This window comes from Vidua chalybeata, chromosome 11 (genome assembly GCF_026979565.1).
Source record: "Vidua chalybeata isolate OUT-0048 chromosome 11, bVidCha1 merged haplotype, whole genome shotgun sequence".
Taxonomy (NCBI): Eukaryota; Metazoa; Chordata; class Aves; order Passeriformes; family Viduidae; genus Vidua; species Vidua chalybeata.
In genome coordinates, this window is record NC_071540.1 from 12,246,815 (window position 1) to 12,266,185 (window position 19,371).

General features: G+C 39.5%; 1 protein-coding gene across 5 annotated transcripts in view; it reads right to left on the bottom strand.

Moving 5' to 3' along the window:
* The window catches only part of ESRP2 (epithelial splicing regulatory protein 2), a 42,904-nt gene extending 23,813 nt beyond the window's left edge, over positions 1-19,091 (bottom strand). For all 5 annotated transcript variants that reach the window (XM_053953115.1, XM_053953116.1, XM_053953114.1 and 2 more), the window contains exons 1-3: positions 18,986-19,091; positions 18,565-18,717; positions 17,570-17,698 (exon numbers count right to left, since the gene is read on the bottom strand). In XM_053953115.1, coding sequence (XP_053809090.1) covers positions 17,570-17,698; positions 18,565-18,699 — 264 coding nt within the window. In that variant the 5' untranslated portion in view covers positions 18,700-18,717; positions 18,986-19,091. The remainder of the gene's footprint in view (positions 1-17,569; positions 17,699-18,564; positions 18,718-18,985) is intronic.
* Positions 19,092-19,371: the final 280 nt, after the last annotated feature.

Sequence of the window (19,371 nt, forward strand, 5' to 3'; positions counted from 1 at the left end):
TATAATCAAGTCACGTCCAAGCTAATAAAGTTCTTGGTAGAGATGAAGTGTTATGAATACTAGATTAAAAAAAATTATTCCCAGCTCTAGGATGGCTAACCCCCAGGAAATTAATTCTCAAGAGGAAAGGGCTCCAGCTGTCTTGTTCAACATTATTTTCCATCCTTAGATAAGTTTCCAGCCTTTTATTACTCTATACCAATGTTAAATTCCTAGCTCCTAATAAGTCAGCTAGCATATTATAGTACCTACCTGTATCATATCAGTAAGCAGTAGCTTGTTAACTAATTTTCAAGGGGACAAATGTAATTATTTTAAGCTTCCCTCTTGATGGTACTCCCTCCCAGGAAATCATCACCTCACAAACAAAGCAATAATTACAATCATGATGCAGTAGCCACCCACTGCTCTCAGCAACAGCTTTTAACTCCAAAACAACCACCCCCAAAAGCAAATTACAAGTTGACCTGAGACTTGTAATCAATAGACAATATCTTTGTAGACAATATCTTTGTGCTGTCTTTTAACCTGTGTATGGGGAGAAAAGAGAGTTGGTTTGTTTTATCATAACACATGTGACACTACACATTACAGTCTCTGCTCAGGAAAGATGATGTCCTAATGACCTGATCCCACAGCTACGCAGAACTCACAGTGTGAACAAGTGTTGCAGCACCTGCAGCCCAAAGGTAAGGCTCCACAAGGGGAAAAACGTGTACTGAACATGATTTAGAAGGAGCAGAGACATGATTACCCAGGCTTTATTTCAAAATAACTGCTCAAACCAATCCAGGCCCTTTTCTAGGCTTGGGCAGCTGACCAGAGTTCCACTACCAATCCTGTAGTAGTGGGTTCTACACATCAAAGCATGGAACTGAGGGGCAGAGCTGGGGAAGGAGGGGCACTCAGCTCAGCACCTTGTGTTGAGTTGCTTCATTTGCAGATATATTTACAGATACAGATATGAACATATCTATAAAGTGAAGTTATTTAAAAGCAGAGAACATATTTGAAACTTTAAGAAGGGTGAATATCCCCCCAGAACAAAAACCTTTATAATGCAATTCTCTGCACACTACCAAAACACACAGAAAGAACTAACACACCACACACAGACAAAATAACTAACTGAAAATCAACCAGCTTGCAGATTCACAAAGCAGGTTTCCTCCCAATTGCTTGTACAGGTTGTGGTCCTACCACAAGCTGGAGTCTTGAAGAACCTGAGGCTTTAAAGCCAGTTATTGTTCAAAGATTATTTAAAGTCAGAAAATTGAGATCTGAGAGTGCTCAAAATACCTCAGTTGATGTGTAAACATCAGAAAAAGAAGAAAATTCCAGTGGACTCTAGAGGAACCACTTCAGAAAAGTAGTTCTGTGGACGGCCACAGTCACAGACCAACAACAAATATTCTCACCACAATAACACACATGAGGAGAATTGCCTCCTTCCTAAATGCAGCAACTTATTAGTTTGTTTGTTTGTTTTTTGTTTTTTTTTTTTTAACTAATGGGAACAGTAAAGAGCAAATATTTGTAAAAAGGGGTTGGAAATGGCAATAGGAATCAGCCTCTAGAGGAGGTGCACAGGGATTCTTGCCAAAAGGAAGCAGAGTCTTACTGATGAACAGCAATAAAACACTCCCCAAACCTTCAACTTTGTACCCTGTGTTACTGAAGATGCTCAAGAGCCAATACAGAGCGTGCAGTTAGGGAGCTATTTTGGTCAGATACAACAAGAAATCTAACCCACACAATTTGAAGAAAGCAACAAATGTAAGCAGCCTCCTGCTGTACACATAATACATAACAATTCAATTATGAAAAGACTTCATCAAGTTAGAAAACAAAAGGACAAAAATGTTTGTACAAGGGAGGAAATGCTCAGGTCAAATGGTGTAAGTCAAGTTAGTAAAATTCAAGACTGTTGCACTGAAACATTCACATTTTTCCAGGTGGTGTTTCCCACACAACCTTACAGCTGAAAAGACAACACAGATATTTTCAGAAGCCTCTACTGAGAAGATGCCAGAGTAGTAAAATATTGCATAAGGACACTGATAAGCCCAGAATTCCAACTGTACTAAGGTTTAAAGGACTCCCAAGGATCAGCATTTGTTTTTATTTTTACCAAGCATAAGTGTTTGCACTGCATATTTATTAAATGTCAGTGATAACATTCAACACTGCAAACTCCTTTCCAGTGGAACAATCAACATGTCAAAACAATACTCTACTTTTCTTACCAAATGCCAGCAGCTTAAAGTGCCTTAGATAAACTGCCACAAGGCTGGCAGGCCTAGCTGGGAGCTTATTTAGAAACTTCTATTTAAAAAACAGCTAGTCAAACTTTGGGGTGTACTGCTCTGGAAGAGGCCAAGAAGACTGTGGGAAGAATAGTCAGCAGACATAAGCAATCTTTCCTTATCCAAACCAGCTGAACTATGGCATGGGTTAACTGAGGAAAGGAGGGGGCAGCAGAGTGAATGGGAAGATTCACCCAGGATCAGAGCACAGGGCAAAATAGCCTCAGAGGAAGGACAGATATTTGAGATCAGCCTGAAGTAGCTTCTTTCATCCACAGGAGATGTCTTCTAATTCTGCAGAGGTTGAGTATGAAAGGCATAGCTGTGGACCAGCTCTTGCTGCTACAGATTATGCTGGACCCTCAAGTCTTCCAGGCAATAGATACACCTAACACATGTCAAACGTGTTAAAGCAGCTAGGGCAGATGTGTTTGTAAAGCCACATTGTTCAGCCCAACAAGCCCCACCAGTTAAGCAATCCAGATTGCCCAGGAAAAGCAATCTTCAGCCTCCTTTCTTGCACCACAGATTTCAGGCAGCATTTCAAAGACAGCCTTGAACCGGCATCCACCCAAATGGAGCAAGCCAAGGACAAGTTAAGACCAGCATCAGATTTACATTACATTTTTCTGTCTCACATGTTGAACAACCTGTCCACAACTCTGTCATTTCATAAATTCCATTCCCATCTCCTTCACTCCACTAATAAAATCCATCTCAACTATTTACCTTCTGTCATTCACCTTCATGCTGCCGTCCAAGCACGCCCCCACTTCAGCAGGCAAAGCTGCCCCACCTTAACGCTGCCCCCACCGAGCTCACACACCCTGTCTACTCCTTTCACAGCAGTTACACACTGTTAATTACCTGTTTGCATCTTGCAACCAGCCCTCATTTTTACTGCAAGAACCAGTCTATTAGCATCATCCTCCACTTTTCTTGCTTATTCCACCAGATCAGTCTCTCCAGCAGAGCTCTGATGAGTCATTCCATATTTAAAGGAATATGTTCATTAATTCCACACCAAGATTAAAAATTGAACAGAGAGAAGAGGAAGAATCAAACAAGCTGCTCTGTATACTTGCCTTCACGAAACCTAAAACAGTTCTTAGAGAAAAGGTGGTGAGAGGGAAGAAAAGACTTTGAACACCAGTTTGAAAAACTGGCTAAACAGGATTTTGGTCATGTAGCTGAGAGTACAAAGAGATTGAAGAGACATGTTGTGCCAGCAGCAAAGTTGGATGAAAGCCAGCACAAGCTGCTGTGTTTTTTACAGATGAATCCCAAGGGACTAAAGTAACAGCCCCCTTCATTTTGCCTTAAATATAGCCAAGCTAAGATGTAGATCTTGGAGAAGGAAGAAGATTCTTCATTAAGCTTTTTCTACAGTTATGATACACGAAAAAGTAAAATAAACATCTGTCTATTTGGATAGTCTCATTTCCCTTACTAAAAATAGCTGTCATCCTTGAGAAAGGCCACTGCATCTATGCTGTGTCTGTGCCTGGCATGGTAATTAAATACTGAAATAATTCAGTCACAGAATGCACCCATGCTGTCAAATGGAACCATGTCTAAAACACCATGGCACTCTGGGGGATTCTTTCTTTAAATCACCTCAAATCACTTCAAAGTAACAGAAAATTCATCTGCCTCTTATGCATCAGATTTCCAGCAGCTCCTAGTGAGTCTTTAGAACAGGATCCTTTCCTTTAGTCATGCACAGAATTCCTCTGTTTTGCTTCTTTTGGCCCTACTGACCCATCACAGTTAAGACAAGATAAAATCCTTCCCAGAGCTTCAGAATTAAAGGCATCCTTGCAGTTTAAGCAGGTCTGGAATGCCATGCTAAAGTATAACATAAAAATCCAGAAAACAGCTTAGCTTGTAGTACACACAAGCTAGACTTGAATCTATTTTCAAGTAGAAAGATGAGTTATATTTATCAATATTCTTTGCACAAAGAATGGTCCTCACAGTGTAGAGATCTGGTTTCAAATCAGTAGTTATCAACAGGATGTTACTAAATTGCCCAGAGTTTACAATTTGGTGATTGCAGATGAATACATGGTCTACATATCGGCATGGTCAGCATATCAAAAAGTGCTCATTTTTTCATCCATGCCATCTTTAGACTGGGGAGGGTGAGCAGATCATATCTGGTCCAGTCAAAATTGGAGACATGAGACAGAAAGATGATAACTGATTTGGCTTAAAGGCTGTAGAAAGCCTTTGAACAGGTTTAGCATTCTAGATTAGTGTTTTGCAAAAAAACCCAAGCAAACAAAACAAAAACCACCAAAACAAACAAACAACAAAAACCCTGACAATAAAACTTTTTCAGGAATTATAGGTTTTTGTCATTATTAAGAAGAAAACTTTCAGGAATAACTTAGAAGAAAAGTTATTTTGGCTCACTTAGGACTTACATTCTGATATATTCCCTTGAGCTTAAAAACCCCTCATATTACTAAAATGAAATTGTTCTAGAGAAAGTGAAAATAAGACTCCACTGTAAAGTACCCTGAGAAGAAAAAAGTTTTGTCTGAGGCACATAAATGTGCACTGCATACAACTCCTTTGTGCAAACCTATGATTAAAGCCCTACTGTTTATAACCATGGATGTTTTCCAGTCTAACTTGTATTTTAAAAAAATCATCATCACTTATTAGACATTACTGTAATTCACAACATTAGAGCTTGAGACTCCCTTTCAGGCCTTACGTTTGAGTCATTCTTTGCTTGTAGCATTGAGCATATAACAATGATCAGTCTTCTTTCAGCTAACAACAGCATGGAAAACAAAAGATAATCTTCAAAAAGGTTTCACTGAAGATTTTCTATTTCCAGTTCTGTTTCAACAGGCAAAATGTACTGCAGTTGTTGCTTCAAAGTCTGATTTTATGCTAAGTCCTCTACAATTTATTCCAGAGAACACCCAAACCCAATTATACAGTTGCAGGTGTGGTTCCTGAAAGATCTCCAGTAGTTGAACAATGAAAGAGGCTGCTGAGAGAAGTTGCAGATTCTTCACCATTGAAGATACTAAAGACCCAAGTGGCCATGGTCTTTGGCAGCCTGCTCAAGTGTCCCTGTTTTCAGGGCTTGGGCTGGACAACATTTACAGGTGCCTTCCAGCCTCAGCTGTTGTGTGACTCCCATCACTTTGGACTCTCTTTTGCCCACTCTGCAGCTCCACCAAAGATCAGGACACCAATGGCACCACAGTGTGTACCTGAGGGGCTGGGGGTGTTTGGGAAAGGACATGTTTTCCAGGATGAGGGGAAGTGAAAGAGATCAAGAGTTGAGATGCAGCCCAATCTCATTAACAGAACTTGTCTGCCATGAAAACCTAAGCAAGATTGAAGCACCACTGAAAAACAACACCCAGCAATCCTGAAGTTTGTCCGAAGACTGAAAGGGTCCAATACAGCATGAGCAAAGTCAGGAGTAACAAGCCATGGCTTTGGTATACAAAGTTTGCACACACATAACATACCATGACATGCCAGCCTAGGAAAATATTTTCACTTGGACTTTGTGCCTCAGTTCCTACACCCATGAGGGTTTCACATTTATTTACAATCCTCTCCATGGGCAGTCTTCTGCTCCTTCACTCTTCCAACCCTGGTGATAATGTCAGCCTTATCCATGCAATAGAGGAATTTAAAGCATGTCAATACTACTGGGAGGTGCACAGACTGTGTTTCAGCACTATTTACAAGTATGATAACCCTTTATTGTGCTGGGTAACTTTTTAAACAGAGAATCCTATAGTAAGCCCTTGCCTTTGTTCATCTGTTAACTGATATTCCACATGGCTGATAATGGATACGTGGTGACCTTGTACTGAAATTGCTGTATGGAAAAAAAGAAAACAGTGTAAGCCCCAGTGTAGCCACGAGCTACAAATAACTTCTTTTCCCCTTCTAGCTAAACAGGGGGAAAAATACAGTATTTAGATACCATTCAGACATAAATGTGAAAAAGAAATTGCCCCTTGGTTTTATTTCATTGCAGAGCAAACATGCAGGAGATGACAGAGGCAGCCCCGGTCCATTCACTAGAAATGTTCAAAAATAATATTGCCAGTTGATGTCTCCTATTAGGAGGAAGGCAATTATTTGCTCTACTGAACACTAATGCATGAGATTATTTAGTGACTGCAGACTAGCTTGGACAAAAGCATGGGGTTAATTTCCAGCTTGCCAGAGAATCTAATTCTGCTCAGTATGACCAGTCAAGTTACGTATCACTTTATGCCTCTTGATGGCCTAGAAACTGCATTAAAAAACAGAAGGACTAAACAGTCACAAAGGCCACCATAAATGTACTCAAGAGACATTACATAGTAGCCAAAACCACTTAGAGTCCAGATCCATCTTTGGAATTTGCAAGTGTAAGAGCAAGTTTGCCCTACTAAGTCTCAAGGAGAGGCAGGATGTGGCACTGAGCTTCAAGCACTGGAGATTGCCTTCTCCTCAAGTACATTATGCTGCTTCTTACTACCTGGTAATCTGCTACCACTTTGTCTTCTTTCCTGAACAGAGGTCCAGACCAGGTGCTGCACATCCTGCTGCTTCTCTAGCTTCCAAAGCAGTCTCCTCCACACCAACTGCTTATCTAGACAAACTCCTGTTGTTGCCTCTCTCACAGAAAGAAACTGATTCTTTTCCACTCATGCCATGTGCAAAAGGTGACAACAGGGTCTCAGCTATCCTAGGCTTGGGGTTCTGCCATGAAATTACAATAACAAATCTTCAAAAGAAGTAGTAATTGAAAAACAGAATTATATTTTTAAGTGTATTTATGATATTCAGTTTTATTTTTTACTTTGTTGGGAAGCTGAAGTTACAGGAAATAATACCACCTTCTCCTCCTCCTTGACCACCTCACAGGTCACCACAAGTCTCTCAAGAGAGAAAGGCCTACAGACGCTTCTTATAATTACTGCAAGACTTGAAGAATACTTTCCATTTCCCTTGAAGTTTATTGCATCCTTTCACTCAATAAAACAGAGAAAATTCCTTTAAAATTCGTTATACTCCTTCAGAATTAATAAAGGGACTGGCAACTTTAAATTTAGCTGGTGAGAGCAGCCTACAGCTAATTTCCTGCATAAAAATAAGTTTGTTTAGTGTTGTTCAGCAACAGGTGGAACATGAAATCCAGAAACAGAGCAACAATTGTCATGGTTTGTCTGTCCAGTGACACTCTGTGGAGCATAGAAAACAGACCATCCTTACTGTTTTAAAGATGAAACTTCCACATTATTTGTTTCTGTGGTTCATTTTAATTGGACCTGGGTCCTTGTGCAGCAAAGTAAACAATAGCTAACTAAATGCTTTAATTCTTCCTAGGAAAGAATGCAAACACCTAACTTTCTGCCATGACAAAGATCTGTCCAAGCCATGCCACTTGAGCATTTTATGACCATTTTTGATTAATTATTTCTTAGATGAAAGTTTGAAACACCAGATTATTTGCATGCTTTCCAACTATGGTATCTACAGCATCTAATTCAGGTAATGCATTAAGCATACAAGGCAAGACCATGGCTCAGACCATCTGAATGTCACAGCAATCAGGTCACAGACTTTTATCTTCAAAAGCACAACCTGTTTTAATAAGAGAGTGTTGAAATATGCAGAGTACTCCACAAATAAGCTACTTGAATTTAGCCTTGTGTAAGATAAAGCACCCCAGTCCAGCAACATAAGAATTTCAGAGTTTGTGGACTTACTTTACTACTGCATTATGTGTCAGGAAACTGCTAAAGAAAAAAACGTTTACTGAGATAAAAAATGTTTTCACTTTAAATTTATCTGTGTGAAAGACACCATAGCTGTCAAAACCAACAAAATAACCCAAAATATGCATATCTTACAAAATACTTTATAATTTGTTAGCAAAGATTATTCATAAATCTGATTTTAAGCAAAAAGAAAATTCTGAATGTAACTAATACAAAAAAATCCCTCCTCTGTCAACCTTTTACCTACATTTCAAGCAGGTTTACAATGGTGCCTCACAGTCCTCACAGGCTGCTTGCTATCAGCTCAGCTCAGAGCAAGTCATTATAGCCTGAAAGACAAGGCTGAACATACTTTCCAAACTCTAGTTTTTAATTAATGCCATGACTGCAACATTTCCCAAAGTCTTGATATAAGCACAAGCTCTCTCTCAGTGTTCTATACCTCCCCCACTCCTACTCAACCTCTGTTTCAAGGACAAACTTTCATTAGCAATGTGATCTTTAGCACTGGCTCTATTGACTGCAATGCTTGGTACTGCTCTATTTACTCAACACTACCTCATTGTTTGTAGTGCAAGCTTAACCAGTTGTAGGAGAATAGCCAATGCCTGCAAAATTAAAGCTTTTTTTCTAGTAGGTTGTTTCTCAAGTTTTTTTTTTTTAATAATACTCAGGGAAAGTAAAAAGATGAGGCTACACCAAAAGAATGAGGAGACACTTATCATCCACAACCTAGTTTCCTGCATGATTTTCTCATACTCCTCCTTCTCCATTAAACTTGTACTGTAAGATTATAAGCATGGACTTTCCTGAATAACAGTCTTGAAATCTATGAAGTATCTTTTGTTAAATAGGAATTGATTATTGATCAAACCCTTACAAATATGAGCAAAAGAAACTCAAACTTTCTTAAACTGACTCTGTTTTGCTTTGCAAATGGGGGAGTGTTCCCTTTCTTGCACAAGCATACTTTCACAAATACATAAAGGACAAGTGCAATTAGATCCCTACATCAATTTACCATCAATCTCTCAAACTTCCAAGTCACAGATTAGGGCAAGCATCAAGAATTGGTAATGACTCATAAGGAAAAATGAGAGTAAGAAATTATTAGATTTGATTTTAGCAGTTCACAACTAAGTAAGATCAAAATTTACACTTGGCCTTCCAAGGGATTCAGACTCGCCCAACACAGAACAAAGACATTAATGGTTACACTATTAGGATGTTGCTTCCTCTCACAGAGCTACATTCTCCTTTTCAGGTAACTTACTGCTTCCAAAGGAAGTTCCTTGTGACTGAAAGACTTGACATGAGTTTGTCTGAATGTCAAGCAAGTCACAGCTTCTTAGAGAAAGGGTGTTGATTTATATTTTCTTTTGTTTCTTTAAGCATAACCACAAGAACAGCAGTTTTCTTCTACACTTCATATCTACAAGGTGCCATCTCACATGCTTTACAATAAGCTGAAGTCCTGTGTAATTTTAATCCTGTTGTAAGAAATAACACTGAGACACTCAAATTATCAGTCAAGCAAACTGCAAAACCCTGTCCCAGTCATATTCTTGTGACAACTATGTATTTCCAGCTCTGTATCTCTCATGATCCCCCTCCAATCCAATGGTATTTGATTCAAGAGGATTGGTGTGTTATACAAGGTCTTGTGTATTTTTAAGCTGCAAAGTTAACTTAAATCAACTGTCAGCTACAATAAGGTCTGGTTACACAGCAAAATTTCCACAGGGTTTTTTTTTCACTTTTATTTTCAAATAATATTACTATAGTTCTACTTTCCTCTTAGTGCAATTCACTGCAACAGACTTACTTACCAGGAAAGTAAACATCTTTACAGAAGTTACAGCAAAATTAATTTCACATATTGCCAGTGTCTTCACAGCTCATTGTAATGTTAAAGCACGTTTACATCTCTCTAGAATAAGAGCCAGAGAATGGGAACCTCACTGATTGAGTTTTGATTTGAATGCAATAAGAATGATAACAAAATTCAGAGACTGTCCTAGAGCTTCAGTAACAAAACCTTTCATTTCAAGCTAACAGGTGTCCAAAATCACCATAGGAGCCAAGTTTTTGCAAGAAGGAATAAAACTATTTCTTAACCGCAAGCTTCTAACCAATATTTTAATGTTAATAAAATATCCATTTCTCAATCCTTTTTTGCCGTACTCTGCCCACAGCATCTCTACAAAGAAAGGCAGCAGGAGGAAAGAGAAACGAAAATATTTTGAAATAGAAGTTTGGGAGAAGTGAGAGAGTTGGTTTAGTTGCTTTGTTTTGTCTCTCATCAAAAGGGGTGATCATTTGAATTTCAGTTCCCAATACCTTTTGCTTAGTATTTATCCCATAACTCACAACTACCTTCACAGCATGTGGATTTAATGAATGAGGGACAAATAAGCAAAGCAGCTGTTTGTGAACAAAGCAACAGAGGCTATTGTACAGAAGTACACTGGAGCAAGTTGTGAACAGTTTAAAGAACATCACCACTGATTCATCAGAGCAAAGCACTGAAACATGGTTTGTAGAACAAACATGACTTCTGACCCAAGACTCCCCTAGAACACATGACAAGGTGTCTTTCAGAGCATCAGTATTTCCTCCCTTTTATTGGAATAAGGTTGTAGCTAACAGAAAATAACATGATATCTCTACAGGCAACAAAAAAGCTTTTCCAAAGCAGGTAGGAGATGGCAAAAACATGAACATGAGGGAGAATTACTGGTTTCGTTTCTAATTAAGAGACATAAAATTTCCACTTTTAACCACAGAAATTATAAAATGAGAGAGGGTTGACATTATGTTGCTAAAAATTTAATCTTTAATCAGCATTTTTAGTTCTGGCCACAACACTGCTTTGCTAGCAGTATCAATTTTAGCAACTGTCCATCAGTCTCAAACCCAGCTGCTCAGCAAAAAGAGCTTCAAGAGATTGATAGAGATGTTGCCCTCATTTGGCAGCACCCAGCTACCCAAGAACTTCATACATAACTTAAAAGTGTTGGTTTATTAAAAAGGGGGGAAAAAATCAAGTAAACCAACATACAGATTGAGGAAGTGTGCAACCCTTTCAAAATGCTACCAGAGGAAGAGAGAAACAGCCCAGGTTTGCAGACAATGCAGACAAATCCACACAAAGTTTTCTAAGCTGCTTTCATGTTAACAGCAAGAACAGATAGAAGCACTGCACATATAATTACTGCCAAAATAATAGAATACAAATCATAGAATCATTTAGGTTGGAAAAGGTCTTCCAGATCATTGAGTCCTACCATTAACCTAACAGTGCCAAGTTGACCACTAAACCATGTTGCTAAATGCCACATCTACCATGTTAAAATTCTTTATGCTTCATTTATTCCTCAGCCACTTTTAAAAACTCTGACGATAATTCATTAACACATTTCCAGTGATTTTTTCAGTAGCTATTTAGAGCAAGTTAGAAGAAGTTCAAAGTCTCTGAGGATCATGCAATCCAACAATCTTTGTACTACAATGCTCTACCCTCTATTTTGCTGTCTTTCAATGATGTTAAAAAAATTGCAAGAACAATTTCAAAAGAAATTCGAATATTCAGACATATTGTAGCTGTGGAAACATCCAAATGTATTAGTGACACAGTTTACAAACATGGCACAACATCACTCCCTGTGAAGGCAGGCACCTTTAGCTGTTCTACAAGCTCAGAGTAAAGTTTATTTGTCCATATATGCTAATCCCAGACTTGGTAATTAATTGTTACTGTTCAACTTCACCAGAAAATGTAGCAACATCTGCTATCACAAAAAAGTCTACTCATATCCTCAAACCACTGGGCCAATTCACTTCTCATTAATATTGGCACTTCTAGTTTTAAGAAAAGATAGCCCAGCTTGCCAAGGCTACCACACTTTTATATCTATAAGGAAAAGAATATGCAGCTTTAGACAAACTCTTTTATCTAATTCTCTGCTCATTCAGAAGTGAAATGTACCTAAATACAGGAACAAAGCAAGGGAACCTTCCTATTTCCTACAGGGAATACTTGAGGAATTCAGATAAAAGTATTGCAACCTTTGGAGAAGGTAAGGTCACTGCTTTTCCACACGACATAAGTGCTGCCAATAACAAATGGATTCACATGATCTACATATGCATATTGTTGTATACATATATATATATATATATTTAATACACATAACAGAAGAACTGTTTATACTATCAAGTATTTTCTAAGCTTTTTGAGGGAACAGATTTGAGTGTTTTAATAATAATGTAATGGGCTACAGAGCTGGGTAGTGCTGAGAATTTGTAAAGGGAAAAATCGTTTATCTAGGCCATCAACAATAGAATTGCAACTAAGGCTCTGAAAAAGAGTTAACCATAGCTAAAAAAAACAACAAAAATCCACACTGCAACATCCTACAGCTACAGGAAGCATTAGCACATCCTTAATTCCCCACAGTAAATACTGATGATATTCCAATAAGAAGTATACATTATAATTTAACCAATCCTCATCTATGTTTATCAATGAAAATAGGGAGCTATTGGATGTTAATAAATGTGAAAACTCTACATAAGGCTATCTGCACACAGGACTCTCAGCCCTCCTGTAATAGCAGGAATCTATCGCTTACCTACCCTGACAACCTGCAGGCCCTTGTGTCTATCAGGAAATCCTTATCACTCACTGCTGATGCCAAACCAAGGCCACAGTTTCACATAAATTGCTCGGTGCTCTACCTGTCCTAAAATGTTCCCCTCCTTTCACCCACACCTTAGTGCTACGGCTGCCCTCGGGAAAACTTCCCAATCTGCCACATGTGCATCAGACAGAACCACTCCAAAGCAGAACTGCCTTCAACTCAGAACAGTGGCCTGCTCCAGTTCAATCTACATCCCCAAAAACTTTTGTACTGGCAGGATGCAGGAGGGAGGGTCATGTAGCAGCACCTGCCTAAATGAAAGGTGCCATTGAAGAGTTCAGGGGCAGAAATAGCTTAAGCTGGTATCGCCATCAAACATGTTGGATCATGAAAACACAAGCAAAGGGTGTAGTTCCACAGGATGTGAGATTAGACAGCAAAGCAGTTTTAAGTTCCCACCCCATCTGCTCATTTCAGTGATCCTGTTTACAGCACAGCTTCACAAAGGGTTTTACTGACACAACAAAAAGATGGCAAAGTCTGGTGTAGGGCCAGGGGAGAAGCCGGCTTCAGTGTTGAAGCCAAATCTTGTGAAATGACACCCTAAGTGTTTGTTGTGGAAAGAACAGCCTGTCTAGTAACACTTGCCAAAGATTCGCCAAACACCTGCTCCAAACCGTCAGAACTCAGACCCAGCAAATACTCCAAACTCTGTTAGAAGTTTTATTGAGGTGATGCAGGCACCAAATAATCTGAAGTTGGAAGACCAACCGTAAGACTCAAAAAAAAAAAGTCACCCTGCATTTTCAGATTTTTTTCTGCAGTTTGAAGACTGAGAGGTGTATTAAAAATAAATTTTAAAAAATCATTTATCCAAAATGAAGATGTGACAGCTGGCAAGGGAGCCAAGAAAACTTTCTGCTAGTACTTTGTGAAGAAGAAGCTGCAGAACAAGTTTCTCTTAAAAAAAGGGTTGTAACCGGTTTATCAGGTTAGAGGAATTCATGAGTTCTTCCACCTCTCCCCCCATCCCATTTGTTTCCAAAAGCTCATTTAACCAGCTTGTTTCTTGCTGAATTTGCTGAAAATAAATTGCACCTGCAACTCAGCTGGATGATCAATAGGTGTCCAAACATGCTTGAGGGAGCTGGCAACTTGCTATCACCTAATAAAGTGGCAACCACTCAGTATTTTCAATTTGAGCATTATTTAGGAAAGTGTGTCGGGGGGAAAGGCCCAGCTTTGTCTTTCTCTATATAAGAATGTGAATCAAAATATTCACTGCTGTATTTGATTCAATATATTCAATCAGCAAGACTAGGAGATTCTTTTAAACACATTTTTAATATTTTAATGTCAATCCACAGATTAAAATTGAATAGTTTTAGTAGATCCAAAAGCAAAGCCAGGTCTCACTTGAGAATGTCTCCCTTTTTATGTATATCGTTCAAAGAAAGATGGTAATTACAGCTAAATACTGCAGACAGTTCTCCAAAATTATTAGCTCTTCTTAGACTTATCCTTTTTCAGGAAGACATGCAAATATTGCCTTGCAAAAGGAAAGTAACATGTCTTAAGGCAAGTCATGCTGATTCAGCCAGGTTTTCTGTATGGGAGGGATTAAGAAATCCACAACACTTTCAACTTCATATGGGATCTTTAACTTAGAACCCCCATGGCCACAATCAGAGAAACACATGAGGATGTCAGCTTTTTGATGACAGAGTAATGGGGCTGAGAGAAAGGCAAAGTTCATTTTGGTTTTGCTCTTTAAAAGCAAGGTTCCATTCCTACAAGGTTTCAGAGAGCAACCTGAGAATAACTGCTCCCCCTTAAAAGCTTGCAAAGTGGAAAACAATAAAGCTACAGCAGTTGACTAGAAAAATATAAATAACATGCTAAATAAAGCAGTCCTGTGATTTGAGGATCTGAACAATGAAACCTGGCAAGAGTGTCCCAGTCATCCAGGAAGAAAACTATTCCCTTTGGTAAGTAGTGTAGCTGATGCATGTTTAGAGGCTTAGATCACAGGCTCAAGACAGTTCCAAATGCACACTCGAACAAGAGATCTCCCACTTTATTAAATAAAAATCCTCAGTTTTCTACTCAGTAGCGTTCTGCAACATCTCAGCAGCTGTGAGTTCACCATTACTCGTCTCACATCAAAGGTAAGTTATTAATGCCATTTTGAACTAAATACATCAAGCAAGGTGCTCCCAAAGGGCACACGTTTTATGACTTCAGGAAACTATTTCCCTGACATTTGTACATACTCCAACCCCACAAAGGAAAGCTACCACAACACTGCACATCACCTATGAGAAAATACAGATGGATCCCATAACTGCAGTAGTACCTCTGGAATCAAGTGCTTGTTACCCTGGACAAGTACAGTATTTAAAACCTTGCAACAAAACATACAGAGCATATGCTGCAGCAAAGAACTTGGTTATTTGGGGGCACTGTGCTTCAGAACCTTACCTTGTAAAATTACAACAACCAAAACTTATTGATAATGAACCCTATTTCAAAATATTTCTTAAGACAAACTCAAGTAGTAAGCTGTGCAAGATGTAACATTTTAAGAATATGAAATAAAATTAAAAAGATGCATCATTTGATGAAGTGCCTGGTTAAAAGCAGAGTAAGGACTTGATCACAGATTACAGGCCTTTCGTAGACCCCATCATTGCTGGAAAGTGAACTATCCAGCAACAGAAGGAGACTTTCTGTGGTCAGGGGAATAACTCTAGAGCCACAGAAGCTGATCTACTGTTTACCAGCTACAAATCACTGATTCAGAACCACAGAATGTTTGAAGTTGAAAGAGGCCTCTGAAGCATGGATAAAAGTTACAATGGATTTGTGCTCAGTAATTCTCACTTCCCTCTACAAATAGAGACTGGGAACCCAAGGCAAAAAAAACAGAAGCAGGCACCAAAACTTTCATTTACATGATTGAGATATGTGCTAAGGTGCTCACCTCAATTGAGCTAAGGTGCTTAGCTCAATTTTCAGCTGCATCATCAATTTTCTACCACAATCCAGGCAGGGTGTGGAAAGCTAATTTCACGTACTCCATAACATTATCTCAAATCAAGGTACAAGTCTACTTCCTTTTCCTCCTCCTTTTCAAATAACCACTTCAACTACCTGTTGCTTTTGCTAATCAAAATGCTTAACTGAGAAAGAAAAAAAAAACGGTATAAAAACTGTATGTCTTGTCACCTAACTCATCCTTAAAATACATGATGCAATTAAAATATCCCTCAGGCTTGTCTTCAAAAACACAGAAAAGGATTTACTATTAAAGAATATGGAGTTTTGCTTTTTGCCACCACTGCAAGTGGGAATTTGAATTAATTCTCTCCTAATTCTCACAGGAGTCAGGACACAGAGGGGAAGGGAGAAGAGTTTAGGTAAGGTGTGGTCCAGAAGACTTATGATGGAACTGGCCACATCACAACTGGCATCCAACAATTAACAACAAAATCTTTATTTAGTTGCATAGATATGCAAACAAAAAGGAAAAAATTTGTTGTTTTTCAAGAGTCTCTACCCACCTACACACAAAGGTAGTATTTCCTTTTATTTGCTAAAGCAGACCCACCTACAGTGCAATTTACAGCAATAAGATACAATCTCTCATAAAGTATTGGGTATAATTAAAGTGTGTCTGTTATAAAGGTAAACAGAGTGTACTAGGCTAAGCTGTTCCAGATGTCTTTAGTGCAAGATCTGGGACAAGATCAAACCTGCAGCTGCACATTTTCTCAGGGGTTATTACGGAGCTTTAGGAAAAAAAAAAAAGAAGAAAGAAAATCACCTCTTGGTCCTGGACTCCAGCAAAACAAATGCAAGTAGAACAAATGCCACTGCAGCCAATGCTGACAGATTTTAAGCCACATAGAAGTTACATGTTCAAAGACACTCCAGAGTGTAGTTGATTTTTGCAGTATCAAAGAGGGTTAGGACCAAGTCTGCCAAGTTATCTGTGTCACCAGAAATTACAGCAACATGAACCTGTTCTACTGCCTAAGCAAGTTTCTTGCTGAAACACACCTACGAATGATTCAGACAAGGTGTGGAAAGGCAGGTTTATATGTTACACAAAAATGTACTATTGTATTTTTCCATTCAAGCACATTTCATGCATAGAAAGGACAGTCAAAGCAAGCAAACTTTTGGGAACTGCATTACGTGTACACTATTTGCACTAATTTTTTTGAAGCAGCTGAAGTCCTCTTGACTGTAAGTATCATACAAATTTTAGATTTATTGTCTCAGTGTCATATTAAATGAGCCAAAGAGCAAAACTACATATATCAGAAAAAAATCAAACCAAATCACTTCATAATCTACTCATTAATCTCATCTGGAAAAGAGTAATACACAACAAGCATAACTGATGTTACATGAAAGATTTTGAAGATTTCAACTGATTTTTAGAAGAGCAAATGAGAAAAAGTTTTTCAATACACATTAGAACAGTGAACCTGTAGATTAGAATGTACCATGTGAAGTCTGAAAGTTTGATTAGCACTGCTTTATTAAACAGTACTCTTACTGGCCTACTTTTTCAAAGCTTAAGAGAAACTTGGAATAAAAGTAGAGCCATCAAAACAACCAGAAGTCATTTCTTCCCAGGACTCATAGCATCAGCTCAAATACTCTGGTATTGTACACTACTGTTTCAGCATTATGGAGTTCCCATTTCAAATGGTTCAAGTCTCTTTTGGGTTAGCTTAAAAACAAGGATGAAAGCTTGCTAGTGATTTCAAGGTGAAAGACAAAACTAAAGCCTGTTTCTTTTTCAGATCCATTAAATCTCATTCACAGGCTTCACCCAGAAGCAGCACCTCACCTGCTGAAGAACCCGGTCCAGTGGTTCAGCTTTGCCCAGTCCCTCTGGTGTTAAGCCACTGACTTCACGACACTGGTCACTTAAGTCCAAGTTGTCTGCTTTCACCAGGGATTTGTGTAGCGTCCCTACCTAAAAACATTCAAGAAATTATGGACAAAAGTGAGGAACAATCAAAATAGCTCTTTATAGCATTATGTTGAGACTGCAGAAAAATCAGAAAGGTGCAGTATCACCTCCCGATAAATGCCAGGAGAAAACGCATTTGTCTATTTCACAAATCGAAACCTTTGGCCGCGGTTTCTCTCCCTCCCACCCCGCAGAGCCACGCTCTCTGCTCCGGAGTATCTAGGCCTTTTGCAGTTAGCAGCGACTTTTGCGGGAGTTGTTAAGTGCAAAGGGAAGATCTTAATATTAAGGCAGCTTCGTGAATCAACTAATGAAACTGATAGTCGTGTTTGTTTTATCAAAGCCCTTCATCTCTAGGGGGTTATTTATGATAGGGCTTTTGGGGAGAAAAAAGATTAGACTTTTAGGTTGGCCTAAAAATTAAAAGAAGTCAATATTCTCTTGAAGGTTATCCAAACATTGGTTAAACAAACAAAAAGCAGGCCCAAGGGTCCAACGGTGACCGTGAGCCGGCTCCCAGGGAAGCGAGCACGCTCGGAGCCACCCGGGGCAGCTTTTTGTTTTAAAGCTTCACAAGTCCGTAGACATCCTCGAAGCTACACATGATTTAAGGCGGACGGGGCAGTGGGGTGTGGAAGCGGCCAAACTTTCTTTAAAAGTTACTCCTTCCCTCAAGACGGAACAAAAAGGAGCTTCCCGAGCGAGCGCCCCGGGCAGGGAATGACCCCCGGGCACGGGCCCCGCGCCCTCCCCTCCCTCGGTGCATTTGTGAAATGAACAAACGGCTCCGGGCAGGCGGCGAGTGCCCGGGAGAGCCCGCTCGCCCCGCGCCGGGGAACGCGCCCTCGCCCCCGATATCGAAGCCATACCTTCTTGTTCTGTAGATCCACAACTTGCCACACCAAGAGAATTAGTTCCCTCTCATCCGAACCCAGTTTAGCCCCATATGCACCAGCTGTTGCCCCAAACAACACCACCAAAGAGTCACTGTGCGAAGCCGTCATGACCACAGGGGGAAACAACTACAATCAAAAGCAGAGGTCAAAAAAGAAAAAAAAAAAAAAAAAAAAGAGGAAAAAAAAAGGCAAAAGAAAGACACACTAACAAACAAGAAAAAAATAAAACCAAAAAAATCCCACAAGGCTCACCCCCTACCTCCAAGTAATCAAAGGGAAAAGGAGCGAACGAGAAGTCACAATATAAAGAGGAGAGAAAGAGCTATTTAGGAGATTGGGTGTTTGAGGAAAAAAAAAAAAAAAAAACATGGAGAAAGAAAGCTCCCATCTCTACCTGTTCCCGGTGATCTCCTTCCCGGGGCCGATTAGGAGGTGAAATTAGCAAGCTGTGGGTTTCTTTCCCTCTGACATCATGGCAGAAGCTCAGTCTGGGCTTGAGCTTTTTTTTTTTTTTTTCCCCTCTCTCTCTCTTTCCCTTCCCTCTTCCCCTTCCCCTCTCCTGAGTTACCTGCCCTTGGTGCAGCTCATGTGACTCTAGTCAATCTCCCAAAGGGACAAGGCCATTGGGCCTCTGGAAAAGGTGTAGGAGGGACGGAGGGAGAATCAACGCCTGGCTGATCTGGCCTGATTGGTTTTTGAAGGAGATCAGAGGCAAACTCCCTTTCTCTGTTTAATTCTGCCTGCAGGAAGTGCCTCTACCTGCTTTCAGTTCAGCGGGTC